We start from the raw sequence: 25478 nt of genomic DNA, 5'->3' as shown, positions 1-25478 counted from the left end.
TACTTAGATCAGTGGATAGGTCATGCAGACTGAAAATCAGTAAGGAAACATTGGCCTTAAATGACATTAGATCAGATGGACTTAACAGATACACACAGGGCATTTTATCCAAAAACGGCAGAATATACATTCTTTTCAAGTACACATGAAACACCTTCCGGGAAAGATCACATGCTAGGCCATAAAACAAGTCTTAATAAATTTAAGAACACCAAAATCATATCAAACATCTTTTCTGACCAAAATGGTATGAAACTAGATTACAAGAAAACTAGAAAACAAACAAAACAAAACAAAAAAACACATGGAGGCTAAACAATATGTTACTAAACAACCAATTGGTCAACAAAGAATCAAAAAGGCAATCAAAAAATATCTTGAGACAAATGAAAATGGAAACAACACTTGAAAGTCTATGACATGAAGCAAAAGTAGTTCTAGGAAGGTATTTCATGTGATATAGGTCTGGCTCAGAGAATAAGAAAGTCTTAAACAATCTGAGTTGACAGCTAAAGGAACTAGAAAAAAGAACAAAGCCCAAAGTTAGTACGGAAAGAAATAATTAAGATCAGATTGGAAATAAATGAACTAGATATTTTGAAAAATAGAGAAGATCAATGAAACTACAAAGCTGGTTCTTTGAACAAATAAACACAATTGATAGACCTTTATCCAGACTCATGAAGAAAAAAAGGAGATAGGACTAAAATAATTAAACTCTCAAATTAAAGAGAAGTTAGAACTGACACCACAGAAACACAAAAAATTACAAGAGATTACTATAAAATATAAGCTAACAGACTGGACAACCTAGAAGAAATGGGTACAAAATTAATATACACAAATCAGTGCCATTTCTATACACTAACAATGAACTATCAGAAAGAGACATTAAGAAAATACCGGTCACAATGCTCTAAAAGGAATAAAATACCTAGGAATAATTTAACCAAGGAAGCAAAAGACCTGTATTCTGAAAACTGTTAGACACTGATGAAAGTAAGTATAGATAACACAAGCAAATGTGGGGATACACCATGCTCATGGGTTGGAAAAATTAATATTGTTAAAGTTTACATACTCCCCAAAGAAATTTATAGATTATATGCAATCTTTATTGAAATATTGTTCTCTGGCATTTTCCAGAGATCTAGAACAAATAATCCTAAAATTTGCATGGAACCAAAAAAACACCCCAAATAACCAAAGATATAGGATAGAAGAACAGGAATAGAGGTACCATGCTACCTGTTTTCAAACTATACTACAAACCATAAAACAAAATGGATGGTAGAGACACAAACACAGACACATTGATCAATGGAACAGAATAGAGAGACCACAAATAAACTCATATGGTTATTTTCAATCAAGTGGGCAAAAACATGCAATGGGGACAAGACAATCTATTCAATAACTGGTAGAAAGTCTGGGCAGTGCATGAAAAAGAATGAAATTGGACTGTTGTCTTATACCATACATGAAAATAAACTAAAAATTAATTAAAGACTTAATGGTAAGACTGGAAACCATAAAACTACTAGAAGAAAATGTAGGCAATAAGTTCTCAGACATGATCTTAGCAATATTGTTTTGGATCTCCCTCCACAGGAAGGGAACAAAAAGAAAAATAAATAAATGGGACTACATCAAACTATAAAGCTTTTGCACAGTGAAAGAAATCATCAACAAAACAAAAATGTAACTAATGAACTGGAGAAAATGTTTGTAAATGATATAACCAATAATGGGTTAATATCCAAAATACATAAATAACTCACACAACTTAAGGTTAAAAAAGAAAAGCAAACCAATTAAAAAATTTGCAGAGGACCTCAACAGACATTTCTCCAAAGAAGGCAAACAGATGTCCAACAGACATTGCAAAAATGGAAATCAAAACCAAATGAGATATCACTTCATGCCTGTAAGATGGCTATGATCAAAAAGACAACAAGTAACAAGTAAGGCAATGATGTGGAGAACAGAAACACTACACTCCTCCTACACTATTGGTAGGAATGTAAAATGGTGCAGCCACTATAGCAAACCATAGGCTGGTTCCTCAAAATATCAAAAATAGAACTACCAAGTGATCCAGAAATTCCTCTTCTAGGTGTTTATCTGAAGAAAATTAAAATGCTAATTGGAAAAGATATACACATCCCTATATTGACTGCAGAACTATTTATAACAGTCAAGGTAAGGGGAAAAATTACATATAGTGGAATATTACTCAGACATAAAGAAGAATGGAATTTTGCCATTTTTGACAACATGGATGGACCTAGAATTATGCTAAGTGAAATTAGTGAGAAAGACAAATACTGCGTGATTTCATTTATATGTGGAATCTAATAAATGAACACACAAAACAAAACAGAAACAGACTCATAGATGTAGAGAAGAATCTGATGGTTCACAGAGGTGTTGGGTAGTAAGGGGATAGGCAAAGAGTGGAGGGGATTAAAAGATATAAACTTCCAGGTATAAAATAAATAAAACACAGGGATACAATGTACAGAATAGGGAATATAACTGGTAATGTGTAACAAATTTGTATGGCAACAGATGGTAGCTAGATTTATCATTATGATTACTTCACTACATACATAAATGTTGAATCACTATGTTGTGTACCTGAAACTGATACAGTATTTTATTGTCAACTACACTTTGGAAAAAAAAATTCAGATACACATTTGAGGTGTAGCATAGTCAGGCATGTTTCATTTGCACATATTTGAAGGAAATATGTGAAAATAATAACTTTCAGAAAAATTATGACAGTGCTTGCTTATGTCTATTTTTATACTGAATTGTTTTATAATACAACTGCATAAAATGGCAAATATATAAATCATAAAGTACTATATTTTTAGGGGAGAAGAAAATAAATTTCATTGCTCATATTAGGAGATTTGTAAATGAACTTCATTTAAGTCTCCAGTTCACAGAGAGCCTTTGGAAATTTCTTAACTGCAGCAATACTTCATTGTTAGTTGCAGCTTGTCCTAGTTATGCATTTTTCTACTAAACACAGACCCTTCATTGACCATATATTTGCCATTTATGATTTAGTTCAAGTTTCTTTTAATTGTAATTACTTTAGCCATCTTTAGGCAAACTGAAAAATTGTAATTCCATTTTTGTGGCAAATTTAACATTTTACTGAGTCTACTTTTGACTTCCAACATAGCATCTTGGCCATTAGATTCCATGAATTAGTTTACACAGGAATGGTTTGTTATACAGAAATAGATAACTAGAACAAAAATTGGTACCGAAACCTGACTGATACTGTAATGCCTAAAACACATACATTATTTCTGAGATAAAGTGACAGGTGGAGGACAGAGGGCAGTCAGAGGACTGTCAATAAGGACAGGAAAAACAGTAAGTAATTTGGTTTTGAAGGCTGAAGGAAAGAGGACTGCAATAACTATTGTCAGAACAATTAGCTGTACTGTCTGCAAGAATTGGGAAGATAGAAAGCATACCTATAAATGTGTGAATCTGGCTAAGAGGATTTCCAAGCAAACAGGTGGCAGTGTTGGCAGTGTTATTTATCATCTTTTAGCCACATGTAACATGATATTGTAAGAGAGAGATGAGCTGAAAAAAGAACAATTCAGTTTTTAAGCAGAATTTAGAGGATATATTTCCAATTTAGGACTTGCTGAGTTGGAAAATGAAAATTTCATATTTATATCATCTCCAGCTGGCAAAAGATTTTCCAAGTAAGACATTATCTAAAGGAAAAGTTCAAATGCAGAATGCTGTCTGAAAAGCAAGTTTGAATTAGACATGCCACTCTAAGACACATTGTTAAGACTTCAGAAGGATGTCTGAGACTCTCAGCTAAACAAAAGTTCTAACAACCTTATAGGTGTCCCACAGTAACCTACCTCTTACTGCATACTAGAGACAGCAGCCTCTCTTGAAAAAATCTGTAGTTATACATTTTATCTAAAGGGATGGAATTATAATTTGATACATAGAAATCCCACACAAGATTTTTAGAATTGTAGCAACTTTGACTACAAGGGATATAAATATTTTGACCAATAGCTTAGAATACTTTATTCTATTTGACACTGCCTGTCAGCCTATTGCTAGTCTATACAGTTTAGTATTGTTTTCAAATAATAATAATGATAATAACTTTAAGGAGAAAAATATTATAGCTAATATTTATTGGCACTTTCTAAACATTGTACTAAGGACAATTTTTAGAATATCCCACTTACTCCTAAAAACAAACCTCTTAGTTTTTAACTGTTCAAACATTTTGATTTGATCTGCATTTAGATTTTTATCCCAAGAACTTCATCCGAAATGGAGATTACAGTGATATTTATATGATATGATATGATATTTATATGAGGATACTCAGAGAAACATTATTTATAAGAATAAAATCATGGAGGAGCCTCAAAGTCCCATGGAAGAAGACAGTTAAGAATGTTTCATCTAGTGGCTTCTAATGCATCAATTAATTAAAGCTTATGAGTTTATGTAATTATTACTTTCATTTTTAAAGGTAGGAAAACTAAGGATTGGTGAGGTTTTGCTGCCTAAAGTTACACAGAATTTGGCACACAACTGAATGATACTAACATATCTGTGCATTAAAAAACTTCACCTTGCAACAGAACACATCTAACTTTTTAGAAGATTCATATGGTTACATACCCTTAGAGGTGACATGCACTCATTTCTGGGTGTGCACCTAGAGAAGACTATGCTTTTTGCTCATCCTTAGGCAGACAGTGGTCCCTTGGCCCCACATGTTAGATTGCCTATTTCAGTACCTATGTGCTTTATCTAGGTTCCAGATGACAGAGAGAATAGGTCATCAAAGGGCATCTTTTATGTGAAGGAGGCCTTTGTGGAACCTGAGAAGGCTTGCTGGTTTATATTGAGTAAAGCAGTTTTAGCTGAGCTATCTTACCTATATGTTTTACCATAAAATTGCTTTATAATTTTAAATAAATGCTTATAACTTTTCCTTTGCTAAAAATAGAAGAAATGGAAAAAATAATGAAACTAAAAAAATAATCTACATTAATGAAGAGTTATAGCTGAGATCTGAATCACATACAAAAGTAAAAAATTCTAAGTTATGGTTCCCATAGCAACTGCAACACAGGTGGATTTCACTTTTATGTTAAGTAAGTTCAACTTGAGTGGGAATGTAAAATACTTTTCTGAGCCAAAAAGAGAATTATGAAGAACATAGAGACTATGGTCCAGATCCCTCTAGTTTTCAAGTATGTCAAATTATTAACCCTGATATGAACAGTTGGAGCATCAATCATCCGCCACAACCCTGTGCAGTTGAAAATCGATGTATAACTTTGGACTCCCTGAAAACTTAACTACTAATAATCTACTGTTGACCAGAAACTTACATATGACATAAACAGTTGACCAAGACATATTATGTATATGTATTATATACTGTATTATAATAAAGTAAGCTAGGGAGAAGAAAATGTTACTAAGAAAATCGTAAGGAAGAGAAAAACAATACATTTACAGTATTGTACTGTATTGTTGACACTAAGTTTACATCATCTGTTTACAAGATGAATCACCTATCTGTTAATACCTACAGCAATATTGTCTTACAGGACATAAAACAATGTAGATGTTATGTTTTACTGACATGAGACATCAAAAATGAAAAGAGAATGTAAAAAATAAATTTATATTTCTTTACTGGTATAACGATTCATGCATTGATAATGGAGAAGCCTCAACATGATTTCTTTGCAGAGTATAATTGATAGGATTGCTTCATGATAGCCTGGCTTATACACTAATGAATGAATCATCATAAAATTTTTATGGCATAAAGTATTATACTCTTGGTCATAATAAAGTATTAGACATACCTTTATTTATTTTTTTTGATATTCCTAGGCTGTAAGGTTTTCTATTAATTTTTCAAATTATCACAACTCTCCAAAAACATGTCCAATATATGTATTGAAAAAAATCCTTAATAAGCAGGCCCATGCAGCTCAAACCCATGTTATTCAAGGGTCACCTATATTAACATTTTCACATCAAAACTATATGTGCATTTGTATTGATTTTAAGCTATCTTTATTCAATTAATAAAATATTATTTAAAATGGGAGAAAGTCCCATTAAAACTGTTAAATCAGAGGACATGACTTTATAATTTGGAAAATAAAGGAGCAGAACACTTTTTTAAATTTCAAGAGAATATTTGCTGAAAGCCCATTTTATGAAAATACAATCTGATTACATTCCCTGTTAAGTGCCTTAAAGTTGACATTTTCAGTTACTGTAGATGTAATCTGAAAGTATGAAAACAAACACATGGTACTTTTAGGAAATGGCATACATATAAATTTTCAAGACATTTGTAGTTTACATCTCTTTTTCTAAAAAGGCAGGAAGGGTACTTACTCCTGTTATGTAACGAGGTCTATATTGAATAGTTCCAAATAAACCAAGAATGACGATAATAATATGTACAAAATTTGCCAGGATAGGTGCCCACTGATATCCAAGGAAGTCAAATATTTGCCTCTCCAGCACACAAACCTAGAAGAGCAAAACAGGGTACATAGATGAACACAGCAGTGAGAAAAAAAGAATCACATTGACATTATAATTTGTCTTTAACAGTGCAACTGACATTTTCAGGCATATGTCAAAGGAAGACTATGGAAGGAAGCTATAGATTCATAGACAGCTATAATCCTTTTAGGGAAAATTTTGTGGAGACATCAAGGTATATTCACAAGGTGTTATCTGTGCATCACAGGATAAATTATGGTGTCATATACAATTGCCAAACACTTGAATTCATCAACTGGCAAGTTTGGGAGGTCCAAAGGAGGAGTTTGCTGTTTGGATCTGCTTAATGCCATTATGTAAGTTGGAAATAAAGCAAAGAGGGTTGATGTAGAGAAAAAAGAACTCTTTAGCAAGTCCACAGGCATGGCTTCAGGACTTAGATGTGCCTCTAAGCAGTTACAAGGACCCTAGATAAGTTATTTCCCCTCCTTGGGGACCTGATTCTGTATTTGTAAAATGCGGGACTTTGATTAGTACCTAGGGTCCTTCCAACCCTCAAATATTGGATTACAAATCAAACATGACTTTTTGTCATACCTAGTTATCTATATAATTAGGAGAAAAAAGGGCCTAGAAAGGAAATTAAAACAATGGGGAACAAGAATAAAAACAAAGCATCATTGTGATAAAAGCAAGGGACTGAAATCATTTCAAAATTATCCTACTTACAAATTTTCTTTGCTTACCACTTCATAATTGAGTCATATGTAAAAATCTAAGCAGTGAGTGGAGAAAAACAATGCCAATCAACCAACCAACTAACAAAGAACCAAACAAAAAATCTGAGATTGGTCAGTGGTCCAGCAGTGCCATTTTATATTGAGAAGTGAAACCTGGATAGCTGGGAAGTCTCTCATTAGATCTAACAAAGTAAAAGGGGAATGGTGTGAGTTAAACTCAGCTGTACTCTTCCCACCAGACCTCAGGTGGAAAGATAATGAACTGTTTGTGTACAGTAGAACTTTGTGAAAGGACCTGATACTCCACACAAAGATCCAACAATTTTTTTAAGCCAGCTTTTAAAGGAAATAACTTAAAAAAATCCTAAGTTACTAACATCACTGCTTTAATGTTTTTTTTTCTTTTATTTTATCAAAAGACCATACTAACTGTTGAAATAGACAGTATGCTTTTAAATCAAATACCTGCAGCTCACTTTGAAGACTCCTTGAATAATGATTATTCTCACTGCATTTCTTTACCTGAGCAACACATTTTCCCATCAGGCATTGAAAGAGAAAATAAACTCATGGCAACTGTTTGTATAATACTTGTATTTTCTAAGGCACACCAGGTACCATAACACTGTAACTGTAAGAGTGCAGCTGTGTCAAATCATCTTCACTAAATCTTGGCAGTGATAAAAAAAAAAAGGCGAGAATCTAGGTCTGTCCTACCCTGCATATTCTAAATCCAGCATAAACATCAGATTCCCATAAGTGAAATGCACTATTCTGATTGAATAATAAACAAGCTGATACATAAATAATTAAATTAATTAAGTAATTAATAGGCAAATTAATAAATAGAACTTGCACATAACCCTAGCCTCACAAACCTTGAGCTGCCTTCTGATAAAACATTCTGACAACTGTTGTGCAGCCAACAGTACATATAAAAGAGACCCATCTGTGATGTTAGGCAGTATTAACTATGCCTTGTTTTTTGATCCATTAATGTCACCAAAAAAATAACTGGTTGTTCTCAGAGCACCATTGCTAAATAACTATATAAAACTCGTCCCACTGAAGAACTCTCTTATCCTTATACTATGAATAAACAGTAAGTAGGAATGTAAAACAACCGCAAGAAGAATCTAAAGTCTATAAATTCTGAGTGTCATAATGATGGGGACACAGCAGGGAAAAGCATAGTGGATAAAGTGCATCAGTCAACCAGTGGGAAATCTCTCAATAAGTGCACCAATTATGGAAGAAAATAGTAGTACCATCGTTAATTATAAAAAATATATAGAGGATAATATACCTGCCAAATCTGCAAAGCTAAAATGAAGCTACACCAATATTTATCAGCCTTTTTTTAATGACAGAACTAACAATTCCATCAAACACTACTCAGAAGATTATGCAGACTGAATAAGTTAGTGTGCAACTCTTCATTCATATTCTTTCTGCATTTTTCCCTCTTTATAATAGGTCCTATTAACCACCATAAGCAGCTTCATCACAGGTTCTGCAGCTAGAGCCAGGACGGAAGAATGGAAGACTCACCAAAAATTCAGTGAGTATGAAGAGCATAACAATTTATAAAAGTAGTTTCAGTCTCTCCTAAGAATTTTTTCTAACAGAAAGTGTTTTAGATGAAGCAAAACTGAAGGAACAAAACAGCAGCAGACTCACAAACTCCAAGAAAGGACTAGCAGTTACAAAAGGGGAGGGGTGGGAGAGAGGTAGAAAGCGATTGAGGGGTATTATGATAGGCACACATGGTGTGTGTGTGTGGGGGGCATGGGGATGACAGTGTAGCTCAGAGAAGACAAGTAGTGACTCTGTGGCATCTTACTACACTGATGGATAGTGACTGCAATGGGATATGTGGGGGACTCGATAATATGGGTGAATGTAGTAACCACATTGTTTTTCATGTGAAACCTTCATAACAGTGTATTTATCAAAGATGCCTTAATTTAAAAAATGTGTTTTAACTATGTAATTATGGGAGGGGTTGTGGTGCTGAAGGAAGAAAACAAGTATTTGTTAAAACGCTTCCTATATGTTGGGCATTCATACTATTCCCCAGGCATGTGTCATCTCATTGATTCTGCACAAAACCCAAGGAGGTCAATGTTACTGCCTTATTTTTCAGATTAAGGAATCTAAGATGTAGAGGGCAAGTGATTCTGCTGAGGTCTCAGGAGTGGTAAGTGCTAAGAAAGGAATGTAGGCTTCTGTGCACAGCCCCTATAGCTATGTCTCTACTTTGTGGACTCCTGTCACGCCTAGTCCAAAACCAAAATGCTTTCACAGTTTGTATTGCAGGCCTATGCTGGTTACAGGATATGTTACTTATTTATTTTGGAATAGTGTAGAGACTCTCTTTGATCCAACCTGTCAGTTTATAACATTATATCGCCATTGGTCAAGATAAAAATTCCTTTTTTGTTTTGTCTTCTTTATTTTCTTATTTGCTTCTTTCAACCTATGTTATCAGTGTTATTCCCCTTTCTCCCATTATCCCTCTGTAATATGTTTACTTTAAATCCTTTCATTCACATGATTCACATGACATACATACATATATATATATATATGTGTGTGTGTGTGTGTGTGTGTGTGTGTGTGTGTGTGTGTGTGTACAACCGTGAAACACATATACAGATCTTCCTTGGTGTATGATAAACCAATCCATTGTTGAAAATATCATAAGTCAAAAATGCATTGAATACACCTAATTTATCAAGTATCACAGCTTAGCCTAGCCTACCTTAAATGTGCTCAGAACCCAAAGACTATTTTATAATAAAGTGCTTAAAGTCTCATGTAAGGTATTAAATACTGGGCTGAAAGTGTAAAACAGAATGGTCATATGGGTTGAGCATGGCTGTAAGCCTATCAGTTGTTTACCGAGATTGTGGGTCTGACTGGGAGCTGTTGCTCGGGGCCCCTGCCCAGCATAACAAGCAAGGATTGTACTGCATGTTGCTAGCTTGGGGAAAGTTCGACATATAAAATTCAAAGTACAGCTTCTACTGAAAGCATATTGCTTTTGCACTATAATAAAATCAAAAGATTATAAGTCAAACTGCTGTAAATTGGGGACCATCTGTGCTGCTGTTGTTCATTTTCGTGTCATTTTCATGTAAAAACTCTGATGGAATAAGCTCCTATGATTATTGTCCATTTTGATAGATTTAATTTTGGTTCTTTATGCTTAGCTTCTAAACAGCAGTCTATTAAATTGTATAACTTGGTGCTTCCCACAGATAATTCTGTTCCCTTCATTACAATTATTTATGCATTTTTTTAAAACAGAAATAAGAGCTAATCTTTATCAATTATTATTTCTGTATCAATTGATGTAATCGCTTTATTATTTTCTTTTATATCTTTAATGTGACTGATTATATGGATAATTTTTGTCATGTTCAAATATCTTTTTGTTCCTGACAAAATCTCTACTTGAAATGGAATACTCTCTTTATCACAGTTGCAATTTGGGTTGGATTTGAACTTTTTGTATTGATGAAGTGACCTATAATTCAATTTGCTTTTTCTCTCTTTCTTTGAGTCTTGTTATAATAGTTGCACTAGGCTTAAAACGTAAGTAAGGCACAGTGTTTATTCCTGCACTTAACAAACTTTGAAGAAAACATCCAGTCCTATTTTCTTTCCCCAAAAGTAACCTGCATCAATTCAGAGAAACACTGTTAAATGCAGTTTTTCAAGAAAATACTACATGTAGATGCCAGCATATAAGCATATTATTTGTTGTATATATGTGTTTGTAAGTTATTTCCATTCATTTTATTTACATAAATGAGATTGCAGTGTAGATGATATGGCTTTTCACTTTGCAATTCTCAGTGATGTGTGAAAGTTTCTCTGTATTAGCACACCCTACATTTATAGACCCACCTCATTATACTCTCTATTTTAACAGATATTTAATTTGTTTCCAGTTTTTGGCTATAACATACATGAGTGCCTTAAACAACCTTGTGTATGTGTCTTGGTATATCCACAGGCTAAATCCTCCAAACTGGAAATGTTGGGTCAAATTCTGGTTGAATAATACAAAATATTAAAAGTGCTATTAATTCTTCTTTGATATACACATAACTGTTAAACATGAAAATTACTCTTCTCTTTTGCATTATAGAAAATGTGAATTTAAACACTGTTAATCTAGTAGAGTATGCTTAAGCTAAGGAAGTTTTCAAAAACTTTTTTGATTAAGTACCATTAAGTAAAATTTATATAAGAAAGACAAATGCTCATAAAAAGCACCTGTGAAACATCAAGATAAATAAATAACTTCAAGATAAATAAATAACTTCAACATAAATAACATCAAGATAAATAAATAACTTCAAGATAAATAAATTAATTTGCTAACTTTTCAAACTGGAAGAGATTTATTCCACACTCCTCAATTTACATCTGAGAAAACTGGGCATAATTAAGGTAATAATTCATTAAATTAAGTTTGACCTCTTAATAGGAGACAATTCAGTATGAAAGAAGTTTACTGTTTAAATTGTTTGTATGGAAAATGAGAATATCTTGTATTTCTTAGATAGCTATTGCCACTAAACTTTTTTAACAAGGAATCACATGTATAAGAGCATTTAAAAATATTTTTTAAAAAGCTACATGTTTACAGATGGTTGTTTTAAACTGGTCGAACTCAGAATCGGTTTCCTTGAGACACACTACATTTTGCTAATAATAACTAAGATTTCTCAATATATTTTCATCCAAACTATTTCTGTAACTTTCTTACATCCTTAAAATTTAACTTGTCAGTTACTATAAATAATATGAAATAAAACTTACAAATAACCCTTTAGAGAAAAAATAGATTTCTTATTTTAACATGATGAAACATGGGTTCTCTGGTGTAAATAAAAAATTGAGTGTTATTAAAGTTTAGGAACATCCAAATTGAATTTCTAGTGCTAAATTATAAATTTAAAATGAATTTATCTGTGGGCACCCCGTTCTCCCTGGGCCCTCCCCCATTTTAGTTCTCCACTTTCCAGGAACCTGAGCTTGCTGATTGTCTCAACTCTCTAGTCCCTGAGGAGAGAAAAGATACACTCAGATTTGAAAGCTAGGCAAATAGAGTCCTCCCATTCAAAGTCCATTTGCATTGTCTAAGTGGACTTCATGAAAACGACAGAGCCCATCAAAAGTTAAAAAAATACAAATTATGGAATTTATGGAATCAATAAAGAAATAATTCACGTTTTAGTTGTTTGTAGAAGATAAGTTACCTTACCAATAAAATTGCTTTGTTATAGCAAAAAATGGTAAGAAATATTAGACAAAATCTCATGATGAAAGTTGAAATGTTCCCTGAATAGGTCCAAAGTTCTTATTTCATCTGTAGGGACTATAGAAATTTAGATAAACTTCAAGGCAGACCTACAGAATGGCCATCTCTTTGTCAAACTTCTGCCAGTTGAAATTGATGTAATGTTTTTTCTTACATTCTAGTCAAGTATAGTCAATTTCTTATTCCCAGTTGTATCTCCTCTTTGTTCCCTGCTCTATAGAGAAATTTAAACAACACTGAAGGAGAAAAAGGAAAGAGTTCTCATACAGGCTCCTTGATCCACATAGAACCCTGCTTCTTTGGCAAGATACCTCTGCTCTGAAAGCCTGCCTTGGATTTATGTTTCTCCTGTGCCCAACTTTTTGGTACATTTTCTATTTCTTGGTCGTTTGCTCACTTTGGAAAGCTGCTAATTCTTATGTCTGTGTTTATTCTGCCCCTTTGCCATATTTGCTTTATTAGATCTCATCCACATTCTGGTTACTTGCCCTCTACTTCAGACACCTGTGGTAAATTGTAATCTTAAGTATAGTCTGGACTGACTACGACTACTTCAGAATCAGAAGGGGTGTCCTTGGGATTCTCTTCCATTTAAGATAATTCCAAGTCAAGCTATAAAGACTTCAGAGGTTTTCTCTGTCTTTACAGTGTTGCTAAGGTCTTTATGGTTGTGTTTAATATATCTCAATATCACAAGGCAAAACTCCATGTAAATATAATTGATGATGTTTCCCTCTTAAGAGCCTTTATTTTTCATAGGGGAGAAGTGAGAACAAGTAAGCCAGCTTTTAAATATTATCTGCAGGAAATATACAACAAACCTTTTTTCTTTTAACCAAGAGAACTTATTCACATATGATATGAAGAGAATAAATTTGAAATAGTGTCTGCAATGATTACACAAAATATGGACAAAGCCAAGCAAAGAGCTTTATTTGAAGAGTTTTAATTACTCTTGAGTAAAAAGTTTTCAAGTGTGTGTGTGCGTGCGTGCACATGTGTGTGTGCACACATGGTGTGTTCATTCACTAAAGCGAATAAAATAAAATTGTAAGGTGTTTCATAAGGTGTTAGGTTACAAATGACAATTTATCCTAATTCAATTGAACGAAGGATTTTCTGTCTCCTCCCACGTTTTTATTTTTAAAACAAACAAAGAAATAAACCACAGGAAAAAGATGGCGGAGTAGGAAGGCAAGGCAGAAACTTCTTCCTATGTACACACAAAGGAAGCAACTACAGCAAATACAACTAACTCTGAACAACCTGAAGACCACAGAATTGACCATCTATACCTGGTGAAGAAGAGAAAATCACACAGAGAAGGGTAAAGCGTCAGACACAATTGATTGGGACCCCATCCCTTCCCCCATCCAAGTACACAAGCAGGAGGGAGAGCAACAGTGCAGGGAGGGGATTAGCACTCTGGAACTCTGCACACCTGGCCCTGGAGATCTTTTCTGGGAACACGAGTCCACATTGCATTGAGCTTTGGTGATGAACAGGGCTGGACACCAGGGAAGGATGGAGGACTCTGGGAAGCTGGGATTCATGTCTCTTCTGGAGGACAGACACCCTCCATTGGTGCCAGTGAGACCCAACAAACAGGCAGCAGTTTGAAAGACTTACCGGCAGGCAGAAGGCTGCTAGAGGGGCAGAGGATGGAGGGAGCTCTCCAGAGGAGAAAGGGAAGGTGGCTCATGCTTTCTCAGCCCTCACTCAGCCCAACAGTTCAGGTGCTTGTGGAAGTGCCAAAGGCTCCATCCGTCCTCCGTGCCCCCTCATTGGCGGCTCAGCCCCAAGTTAATTCCCTGCAAACCTTCCGACCCACCCAGCCCACTTGGCCCAGCAGTGGTCATGGTTTGTTGCCTGGAAGCCACAAGGAGGCTTTTCCAGCTTTCCTGGCCCTCTCTCAGCCCAATTTGGGATGCGCCTGCAGGAGCAGTCTCAAAAAAACCCCTTTCTCCTTACTGGCAGTCCAGCCCATGTCACATTCCCCTGCCCAAATGTCCCACCAACCCCACTGGCAGAGCAGTGCTGCCATCACTGCCATGTAGGCAGTGGTGGCCTTCCTGCATCAATCCCAGCTATATGGCCTACAAACAGCCTTGGCTGACAAGATGCCAACCACTACTGGCACACAGGCAGAAAGGTCGCCCCCACTCACAGGCCAACAAGAGCAACTGGGGCTACACCAGACCGGTGAGCAGAGTCTTGAGCTTCTGGGCATCACAGGACACCTTTGTCATAAAGCCATTACTCTCTAGACCAAGGGGCATAGCAGATCTATCTAATACAAAGAAAAAAACCCAGAAATATAGGCAAAATGAGGAGGCAGAATAACAAGAGGATATAATAACAAATACAGGATAATACACCAGAAAGAGGGCTAAGGGAAGCTGAGAAAACCAATCTTCTTGATAAAGATTTCAAAATAATAGTCATAAATACATTCACTGATCTGTGGAAAGTACTGAAGATCCAGGGAGGACTTCAGAAAAGTGAAAAGCTGAAAAGGGTCACTCTGAGCTAAGCAATACAATAACTGAAATGAAAAATACATGGAGGGAATGAATAATAGATTGCTTCAAATAAAGGAGACTATAACTGAGACATAAATTAGAACAAGAATACAATGAAGCTGAAGAACAGAGAGAAAAAAGAATCTCTAGAAATGAGAGGATGTTGAGAGGTGTGTGACAATTCCAAATGAAATAATATTTGTGTAAGGGGGTACCAGAAGGAGAAGAAAGAGAAATAGGAGTGGAAAGTCTCTGAATAATTGCTGAAAACTTCCCCAATCTGGAGAAAGAAATAGAAACCCAGATCTTGGAAGCACAGAGAGCCCCTACCATATGGAACCCCAGGAAGACAAAACACCAGTATATATAATAATTAAAATGACAAAGATTAAGGATAAGGTGAGGGTATTGAAAGCAGCTAGGGACAAAAATTGACTTATAAGGGAAACCCCATCAAGCTATCAGTATATTTATCAGCAGAAACTAAGCAGGCTAGAAGGGAGTGGAATGAAGTATTTAATATACTGAAACAGAAGGATCTTCAGTCAATAATCCCCTACCAAGGAAAGTTATCATTCAGAATTGAAGAAGAGATGAAAACTTTCCAGATAAATGAAAGTTAAAAGAATTTACCACAAGAAACTGACCTTACAGGATACATTAAAGGGACTTTTGTAGATGGAAATGTTCTAAAGCCTAAATAGCTTTCAATAGTGAAAATAAACTCACAGGAAAGGTAGCAGACCAACTACTAACTAAGCAAGTATGAACTAAAAAAAAAAAGTAAAAGAAAAAATCTCAAAAGTAGTAATATCAACTACACACAAAAATCAATCAAGGGATACATAAAAAATGCAGATTATGACATTTAATTCATAAAGCATGGAGGAAGGAGAAGAAAAAAAGAAGTACTTTTAGACTGTGTTTGAAATAGAGCAGCTATCAACTTAATGTAGCCTGATACATATTTCAGAAACAATGAACCTTATGGTAACCACAAATCTAAAGCCTATAATAGCTACACAAAAATTTTAAAAATTAAATAAATCCAATCACAACCCTAAGGGAAACATCAAAAATAAGAGAAGAAGCAAGGATTAGAGAAGAACTACAAAAAGAACCAGCTTAAAGTATTTCAAAAAGTAGAAGAGGGGGTAATATTTCCAAACTCATTCTATGAGGCCAGCATCACTCTAGAACCCAAACCAGGCACAGACCCAGAAAAAAAGGAAATCATGGTCTAATATATCTGATGAACAAAGATGAAAAAATCCTCAATAAAATATTAGCAAAATGAATTAAAAAACACATCAAAAGTATCACCCATCATGATCAAGTGGGATTTATTCTGGATATGCAAGGATGGTACAATATTTGAAAATCAATCAATGTCCTATATCACATTAACAAAAAGAAGGAGAGAAACACATGATCATCAGCCCAATTTGGGATGCGCCTGCAGGAGCAGTCTCCAAAAAACCCCTTTCTCCTTACTGGCAGTCCAGCCCCATGTCACATTCCCCTGCCCAAATGTCCCACCAACCCCACCGGCAGAGCAGTGCTGCCATCACTGCCATGTAGGCAGTGGTGGCCTTCCTGCATCCATCCCAGCTATATGGCCTACAAACAGCTATATGGCCTTACAATAGATGCTGAAAAAGCATTAGACAAAATTCAATATTCATTCATGATAAAAACTCTCAACAAAATGGGTACTTCAACATAAAAAGGCCATATACAACAAACCCACAGCTAACATAGTCAATGGTAAAAAAATGAAAGCTTTTCCTCTAAGATGAGGAACAAGACAAGGATGTCCACCCTCACCACTTTTATACAGAAAAGGACACCATCAGCAGAACAAAAAGGCAACTTATACAGTATTGGAGAATGTATTCATAAATGATTTTTCTGCTAAGGGATTATCACCAAAGATATATAAAAAGCTCATACAACTAAACATTAAAAAAACAAATAACCCGATTAAAAAATGGGCAGAGGGCCTGAACAGACTTTTTCCAAAGACAAACTACAGATGGCCAACATGCACAAAAGATGCTCCACACTGCTAATCATCAGGGAAATGCAAATAAACACCACAAAGATATCACCTCACACTGGATAGAATGGCCACTATCCAAAAGACAAGAAGTAGCAAGTGTTGGCAAGGACGTGGAGAAAAAGGAGCTTTCCTACACTGTTGGTGGGAATGTAAATTGCTGAAGCCACTGTGGAAAGTAGTAAGTAGATTCCTCAAAAACTAAAAATATAAATACCATATGACCCAGTAATTCCACATCTTGGAATTTTCCTGAAGAAAACATAAACCCTGTATTAAAAATATATATGTTCCCCTATGTTTATCACCACATTATTTACAATAGCAAAGATATGGAAGTAATAAATGTGCCCATCAGTAGAGGAATGTATAAAGAAGACATAGTACATATACACAAGAGAATATTATTCATCCATAAAAAAAGAAAGAAATCCTTCCATTTGCAAAAACGTAGATGGACCTAGAGGGTATTATGTTAAGTGAAATAAGCCAGACCAAGAAAGACAGATACCATATGATTTCAGGTATATGTGGAATCTAAAAAATAAAACACAAAAAGGAACAAAACAACAGTAGATTCATAGACACTGAGAAGTGTCTGGTCATTACCATGGTGGAAGTGAGGGGGATAAAGGGGTACAAAATTTCTCAATCATAATATAAATTGGTCACAGAGATAGTAGTAGAGCATGGAGAATACAGCCAATGATTCTGTAACATATTCCTATGTTGACAGATAGTAACTGGACTAGTTGGGGTGAGAATTTAACAATGTGTATAACTGTTGAAACACTGTGTTGTATAATTGAAACTAATGTAAGATTGTATATCAACTATACGCTGATAAAAAAAAGAGAAAACAAAGAAACAGCCACAACAACAAATAACAAAAATGCTGCTAAAAAATAGATTTGGCCCTAATGATTGGTTATAATAAAAGTAAACATATCATAGTGGTTTAGAACTCAAGTTTTAGAATTAGAAAATCATGTTTGAATTCTAAATCACTATATGTGATGAGAACACCAAATCTTTATGAGTCCATTTTTTCACTTAGAAAATGGGGATACTGTAGTACAGAGTCATGTATTATGAAATTCCTAAGATTTTCATAGTGATTAAAGTAATAATGTACATAGAATATTTATTAAGATGTATAGGTTGTATATTAAGAGGGCTGCTATTATTCATTCACATTGCAGCAATGCATAACAAGTTTGGTCACTGGTATTTTAATACAAATATCATTCTAAATTGATATTATTGTCAGAAGATTTCTGTTAGAGATGGTCAAATATCTCTTATTCTTCTTGTCATAAATGCAAATACCCTTGATGAACATGGGTTCAAACTGTATGAGTCCACTTATCTGTAGGGATTTTTCAATAAATATACAGTATCTGTATTGGTCTAAGGCAGCATATTAGAAAGGAAAATGGAAAAACATTTCCCATATGAAAAGTAAACCCATGACCTTGGTATTATTAGCTTCATACTTTAACCAACTGAGCTGATCAGCCACTATCACAACTGAACAGAAATGACAAGACCTGAGAGGAGCAGAGGAGCCAAGCCCCAGTTTGAGCAACTCCAAAGAAGGAGGGAAACCTACACTCCTTTGAACTTCTTCCCTTCCAGCCAGGGCTTCATCCACCTGCAGGTAGGTGTCAGGCAGGGCAGAGACCAATAGAGCAATTATTCACCCTCTGTTTGCTCTCTTCTATTTTGACCCTACAATACCCCACATTCTGTTTATACTTTCTTATTCTTAGTTGTATCTGAAGTTAACTGACCCATTTTATATATAGTAGGCTATTATATATTAGTAGTTAAGTTTCCAGGGAGTCAAAAGGTGTATGTGGATTTTCAACTGTGTGGGAGTCAGAGTCTGAAACTGCTGTATTGCTCAAATGTCCTGCAGAAAAATGGCAGATATGGATAACCTCAATTACTTGGAGGAGGTCTATCTGGTTTTTTTTTTAGATGTGCAAGGGATTTATCTACTTATTTACTTACTTATTTATTTAGGTATCATTAATAGACAATTACATGAGCAACATTGTGATTACTAGATTCCCTCCATTATGAAGTCCCCACCACATACCCCATTACAGTCACTGTCCATGAGCATAGTAAGATGCTACAGTACCACTACTTGTCTTCTCTGTGCTATACTGCCTTCCCTGAGCCCTGTCCCCTATGTTGTGTGTGCAAATCTTAATGACCTTTTTTTCTCCTTATCACTCCCTTCCCAACGATCCTCCCCAGTCCCTTTCCCTTTGGTAACTGTTAATCCATTCTTGGGTTCTGTGATTCTGCCGATGTTTTGTTCCTTCAGTTTTTCTTTGTTTTTATACTCCACAGATGAGTGAAAACATTTGATACTTGACTTTCTCCACCTGGCTTATTTACCCTCTAGCTCCATCCATGTTGTTGCAACTGGTAGGATTTGTTTTCTTCTTATGGATGAATAATATTCCATTGTGTATATGTACCACTTCTTCTTTATTCATTCATCTACTGATGCACACATAGGTTGCTTACATTTCCTGGCTATTGTATATAGTGCTGTGATAAACATAGGGGTGCATATGTCTTTTTTGAAACTGGGATGCTGCTTTCTTAGGGTAAATTCCTAGGAGTGGAATTCCTGGGTCAAATGGTATTTCTGTTTTTAGTTTTTTGAGGAACCTCCATACTGCTTTCCACAATGGTTGAACTAGCTTATATTCCCACCAGCAGTGCAGGAGGGTTCCCCTTTCTCTACATCCTCGCCAGCATTTATTTTTCCTAGTCTTCTTGATGTTGGCCATCCTAACTGGTGTGAGGTGATATCTCATTGTGGTTTTAATTTGCATTTCCCTGATAATTAGCTATGTGGACCATCTTCTCATGTGCCTGTTGGCCATCTGGATTTTTCTTTGGAGAAGTGTCTGTTTATATCCTCCACCCATTTTTTAATCAGGTTATTTGCTTTTTGGGGGGTTGAAGCATGTGATTTTTTTATATATTTTGGATGTTAAGCCCTTGTTTGATATGTCATTTACAAATGTATTATCCCATACTGTAGGATGTCTTTTTGTTCTACTGATGGTGTCCTTCGCTGTACAGAAGATTTTAGTTTGATATAGTCCCACCTGTTCATTTTTGCTTTGTTTCCCTTGTCCATGGAGATATATTCATGAAGAAGTTGCTCATACTTATATTCAAGAGATTTTTGCCTATATTTTCTTCTAAGAGTTTTATGGTTAAATGAAAATCACTCAGATCTTTGATACATTTCAAGTTTACTTTTCTGTTTTGAGTTAGACAGTAATCCAGTTGCATTCTCTTACATGTAGCTGTCCAGTTTTGTCAACACCAGTTGTTGGAGAGGCTGTCATTTCCCCACTGTATATCTATGGCTACTTTATCGTATATTAATTGACAATATATGCTTTGGTTAACATCTGGACTCTCTATTCTGTTCCACTGGTCTATGGGTCTGTTCTTGTGCCAGTACCAAATTGTCTTGATTACTGTGGCTTTGTAGTAGAGTTTGAAGTTGGGAAGTGAGATCCCTCCCACCCTCCGCTTTATTCTTCCTTCTCAGAATTGCTTTGGCTATTCGAGGTCTTTTGTGGTTCCATTTGAATTTTAGAACTATTTGTTCCAGTTCACTGAAGAATGTTGTTGGTATTTTGATAGGCATTGCATTGAATCTGTAGATTTCTGTAGGTAGGATGGTCATTTGACAATATTAATTCTTCCTACCAAAGAGCACAGGATGAATTTCCATTTATTAGTGTCCTTTTAATTTCTCTTAAGAGTGTCTTGTAGTTTTCAGTACATAGGTCTTTCACTTCCTTGGTTAGGTTTATTCCTAGGTATTTTATTCTTTATGATGCAATTGTGAATAGAATTGTTTTCCTGATTTCTCTTTCTGCTGGTTCATCATTAGTGTACAGGAATGTAACAGATTTCTGTGTACTAAGTTTGTATCCTGCAACTTTGCTGGATTCAGATATTAGTTCTAGCTGTTTTATAGTTAATTATTTAGGGTTTGCTATATACAATATCATGTCATCTGCAAACAGTGACAGTATGGATTCTTACTTACCAGTCTGGAAGCCTTTTATTTCTTTGTGTTGTCTGATTGCCATGGCTAGGCCCTCCAGTACTATGTTTATTAAAAGCAGGGAGAGTGGGCATCCTTGTCTTTTTCCCAATATTAGGGGAAAAGCTTTCAGCTTCTTGCTGTTAAGTGTGATGTTGGCTGTGGGTTTATCATATATGGCCTTTATTATGTTGAGGTACTTGCCATCTATACCCATTTTGCTGAGAGTTTTTATCATGAATGAATGGTGTATTTTTTTGAATGCTTTCTCAGTATCTGTGGAGATGATCATGTGGTTTTGTTCTTCTTTTGGTTGATATAATGAATTTTCAAATGTTGTACCACCCTTGCATCCCTTGGATGAATCCCACTTGATCATGGATTATGATCCTCTTAATGTATTTTTGAATTTGGTTCGCTAATATTTTGTTGAGTATTTTTGCATCTATGTTCATCAGGGATATTGGTCTGTACTTTTCTTTTATCGTGGTGTCTTTGCCTCTTTTTGGTATTACAGTCATGCTGGCTTCATAGAATGAGTTAGGAAGTATTCCTTACACTTCCAATTTTTGGAAAACTTTAAGGAGAGTGGGTATTACGTCTTCTCTAAATGTCTGAAAAAACTCAGTGGTGAACCCATCTAGTCCAGGAGTTTTGTTCTTGGGTAGTTTTTTATTACCAATTCAATTTCACTGCTGGTAATTGGTCTATTTAGATTTTCTGTTTCTTCCTGGGTCAATCTTGGTAGGTTGTATTTTTCCAGAAAGTTGTCCATTTCTTCTAGGTTATCCAGTTTGTCTGCATATAGTTTTTCATAGCATTCTCTCATAATTCTTTGTATTTCTGTGATGTCTGTAGTGATTTTTCCTTTCTTATTTCTGATTCTGCTCATGTGTGTAGATTCTCCTTTTGCTTAATAAGTCTGGCTAGGGGTTTGTCTATTTCATTTATTTTCTCAAAGAACCACCTCTTGGTTTCATTAATTTTTTCTATTGTTTTATTTTTCTCAATTCTATTTATTTCTCCTCTGATCTTTATTATTTCCCTCCTTCTGCTGATTTTGCATCTCATTTGTTCTTCTTTTTCCCGTTTCAATAATTGTGAATTTAGACTGTTCATTTGAATTGTTCTTCTTTCTTTAAATATACTTGGATTGCCATATACTTTCCTCTTTGAACTGCCTTTGCTGCATCCCACAGAAGTTGGGGCATTGGGCTGTTTTTGTCATTTGTCTCCATATTTTGCTTGTTCTCTGTTTTAATTTGGTTCATTCATCCATTGATTATTTAGGACCATGTTGTTAAGCCTCCATGTGTTTGTTAGCCTTTGTGTTTTCTTTGTACTATTTATTTCCTATTGTATACCTTAGTGATCTGAGTTGATTGGTAGAATTTCAGTCTTTTTGAATTTACTAAGGCTCTTTTTGTGGCCTAGTATGTGGTCTATTCTTGAAAATGTTCCATGTGCACTTGAGAAGAATGTGTATCCTGCTGCTTTTGGGTGTGGAGCTCTGTAGATGTCTGTTAGGTCCATCTCTTCTATGTGTTGTTCAGTGCCTCTGTGTCCTTACTTATTTTCTGTATAGTTGATCTGTCCTTTGATGTGAGTGGTGTATTGAAGTCTCCTAAAATGAATGAGTTGCATTCTATTTCCTCTTTTACTTCTGTTAGTATTTGTTTCACATACATAGGTGGTCCTGTGTTGAGTGCATAGATATTTATAATGCTTATATCCTCTTTTTGGACTGACACCTTTATCATTATGTAATGTCCTTCTTTGTCTCTAGTTACTTTCTTTGTTTTGAAGTCTATTTTGTATTGTACAAGTACTACAACAGCTGCTTTTTTCTCCCTACTTATTGCATGAAATATCTTTTCCCTACCCATCACTTTTAGTCTGTACATACCTTTGTGTTTGAAGTGAGTCTCTTGAAGGCAGCATATAGATTGGTCTTGCTTTTTTTATCTATTCTATTACTCTGTGTCTTTTGATTGGTGCATTCAGTCCATTTACATTTAGGGTGATTATTGATGATATGTACTTATTCCCATTGCTGGCTTTGAATTCATGGTTACCAAAGGTTGAAGGACAACTTCTTTACTATCTAACCATCTACCTTAATTCACTTATTATGCTATTGTAAACACAGTCTGGTGATTCTTTATTTCTCTCCCTTCTTTTTCTTCCTTCTCCATTCTTTATATGTTAGGTGTTTTATTCTGTATTCTTCTGTGTTCTGTTGACTGATTTTGTGGATAGCTGATTTTATTTTGCATTTAGTTAGTATTTGGATGCTCTACTTTCTTTGCTATAGTTTTATTTCTCTAGTGTCATCTATTCAGCCTTAGGAGCACAACCATCTAGAGCAGTCACTTTAAAATACACTATAGGGAAAGTTTTGGGAGATAAATCCCCTCAACTTTTGCTCATCTGGGAATTGTTTAATCCATCCTTCAAATTTAAATGATAATCTTGCTGCATACAGTGTTCTTGGTTTAAGCCCTTCTGTTTCACTTCATATTATATATCATGCCATTCCCTTCTGGCCTGTAATGTTTCTACTGAGAAGTATGATGATAGCTTGATGGGTTTTCATTTGTTGGTGATCTTTTTTCTCTCACTGGCTGCTTTTAATACTCTTTCCTTGTCTTTGATCTTTGCCATTTTAATTATTTTGTCTTGATGTTGTCCTCCTTTTTCCTGTTTATGGGAGATCTGTGGAATTCCATGGTCTGAGGGACTATTTCCTTCCCTAGATTGGGGAAGTTTTCAACAATTATTTTTTCAAAGACACTTTCTATCCCCTTTTCTCTCTCTTCTTATTCTGTTACCCCTGTAATGTGAATATTGTTCCTTTTGGATTGGTCACACAGTTGTCTTAATATTCTTTTGTTCCTAGCAATCCTTTTCTCTCTCTCTGCCTCAGCTTCTCTGTATTCATTCTGTCTGATTTCTATTCCATTAACAGTCTCTTCCACCTCATCCAGTCTGCTCTTAAATCTTTTCATTGTTTGTTTCATTTCTATTATCTCCCTTGTGATTTCATCCCTTAGCTCTTGAATATTTCTCTGTAGCTCCATGAGCATACTTATGATTTGTATTTTGAATTCTTTTTCAGGGATATTGGTGATTTCCATCTCACCAAGCCCTCTGTCTGGTGTTTGAGGGATTTGGGATTAAACAAGTTTCTTCTGTCTTTTCATGGTGGTTCGAGTGGTCGCTGGTGAGTAGCGTGTGTGTCAGCTGGAAGAACCAGGTCCCTTCCTGTTTGCTGGTCACCTTGCCTGTCTCCACTGACTGTTCTGGGTAACCATACACAGGGAGCAGACTCAGGGTTAATCCCCTGAGATGCTGTGGATGGGGCAGTCCTCAGGATGGCCTTGGGCACTCGCTGGGATCGCAGGCAAGCGGCATGTGTTCTGCTGTGAGAACAAAGCCCCTTTGTGCCTCCCATACTCTGTGCCAGTCTCCACTTTCTGTGCCTGTCAACTCAACACAGGGACCAGCCTCTGTGTCTGGGCCAGTTATGCACACACAGGGAGAAGCCTCTGTATTAAGCTTATGGTTACTGTAGGTGAGGGTGCTCTCCTGCTGTTCCATAGCAGTGGCAGGTCAGCCAGTTTCCTTGTAGTGGCAGCAGGAAGAAGGAACTGCAGGCTACCTATCACCATGAGGGGCTTTGGAGCTTCATTTCTACCCAGGGAGTTAGGGCATCTGAAGTTCCTTAAAGTTCCCTTCCTGTTGGACTGTGCCAGGATGATTTTGTCCACCTGTTAATTCCTTGTCCCTTTAAGACTTTTAAAGCTCCTGCTTTTCTTTTGTCCTTGGGCAGCCGGCTGTGGGAACCTGTTTGCAGTCTTAGTCTCAGATTTTGCTTTTCCGCTTCTCTCATATCCAGAGCACCATGCAATGTGTGTCAGAGCAGATTACTAGGACCGGTCATTAACAGTCCTGTGCTTCCACCCCCTCCCCACTGTGATGCTTTTTCTCTCTCCAGTGAGCTGGGGGTGGGGGAATGCTCATGTCTCACTGGGTCACGGCTTTGTATCTTACACTTTTCATGAGATGTTGTGTTCTTGCAGATGTAGCCTGGCTCGTGTACTGTACCTTCTGGTCACTCTTTTAGGAATAGTTGTATTTGTTGTATTTTCAAAATATATATGGC

At 35.7% G+C, this 25478-nt stretch overlaps 1 protein-coding gene across 4 annotated transcripts in view; it reads right to left on the bottom strand.

The window, feature by feature from the left end:
* NKAIN2 (sodium/potassium transporting ATPase interacting 2) overlaps window positions 1-25478 on the bottom strand; it is a 1075019-nt gene that overhangs the window by 559193 nt on the left and 490348 nt on the right. For all 4 annotated transcript variants that reach the window (XR_005054596.2, XR_012124209.1, XM_036993719.2 and 1 more), the window contains one exon: window positions 6445-6582. Coding sequence is in view for 2 of the 4 variants with exons in the window: in XM_036993719.2 (XP_036849614.1) it covers window positions 6445-6582 (138 nt within the window). In the remaining 2 variants the exon portion in view is untranslated. The remainder of the gene's footprint in view (window positions 1-6444; window positions 6583-25478) is intronic.

This window comes from Manis javanica, chromosome 13 (genome assembly GCF_040802235.1).
Source record: "Manis javanica isolate MJ-LG chromosome 13, MJ_LKY, whole genome shotgun sequence".
NCBI lineage: Eukaryota > Metazoa > Chordata > Mammalia > Pholidota > Manidae > Manis > Manis javanica.
Note: the sequence above shows the minus strand (reverse complement) of the source record. Positions and strands in the feature narration are given on the sequence as shown.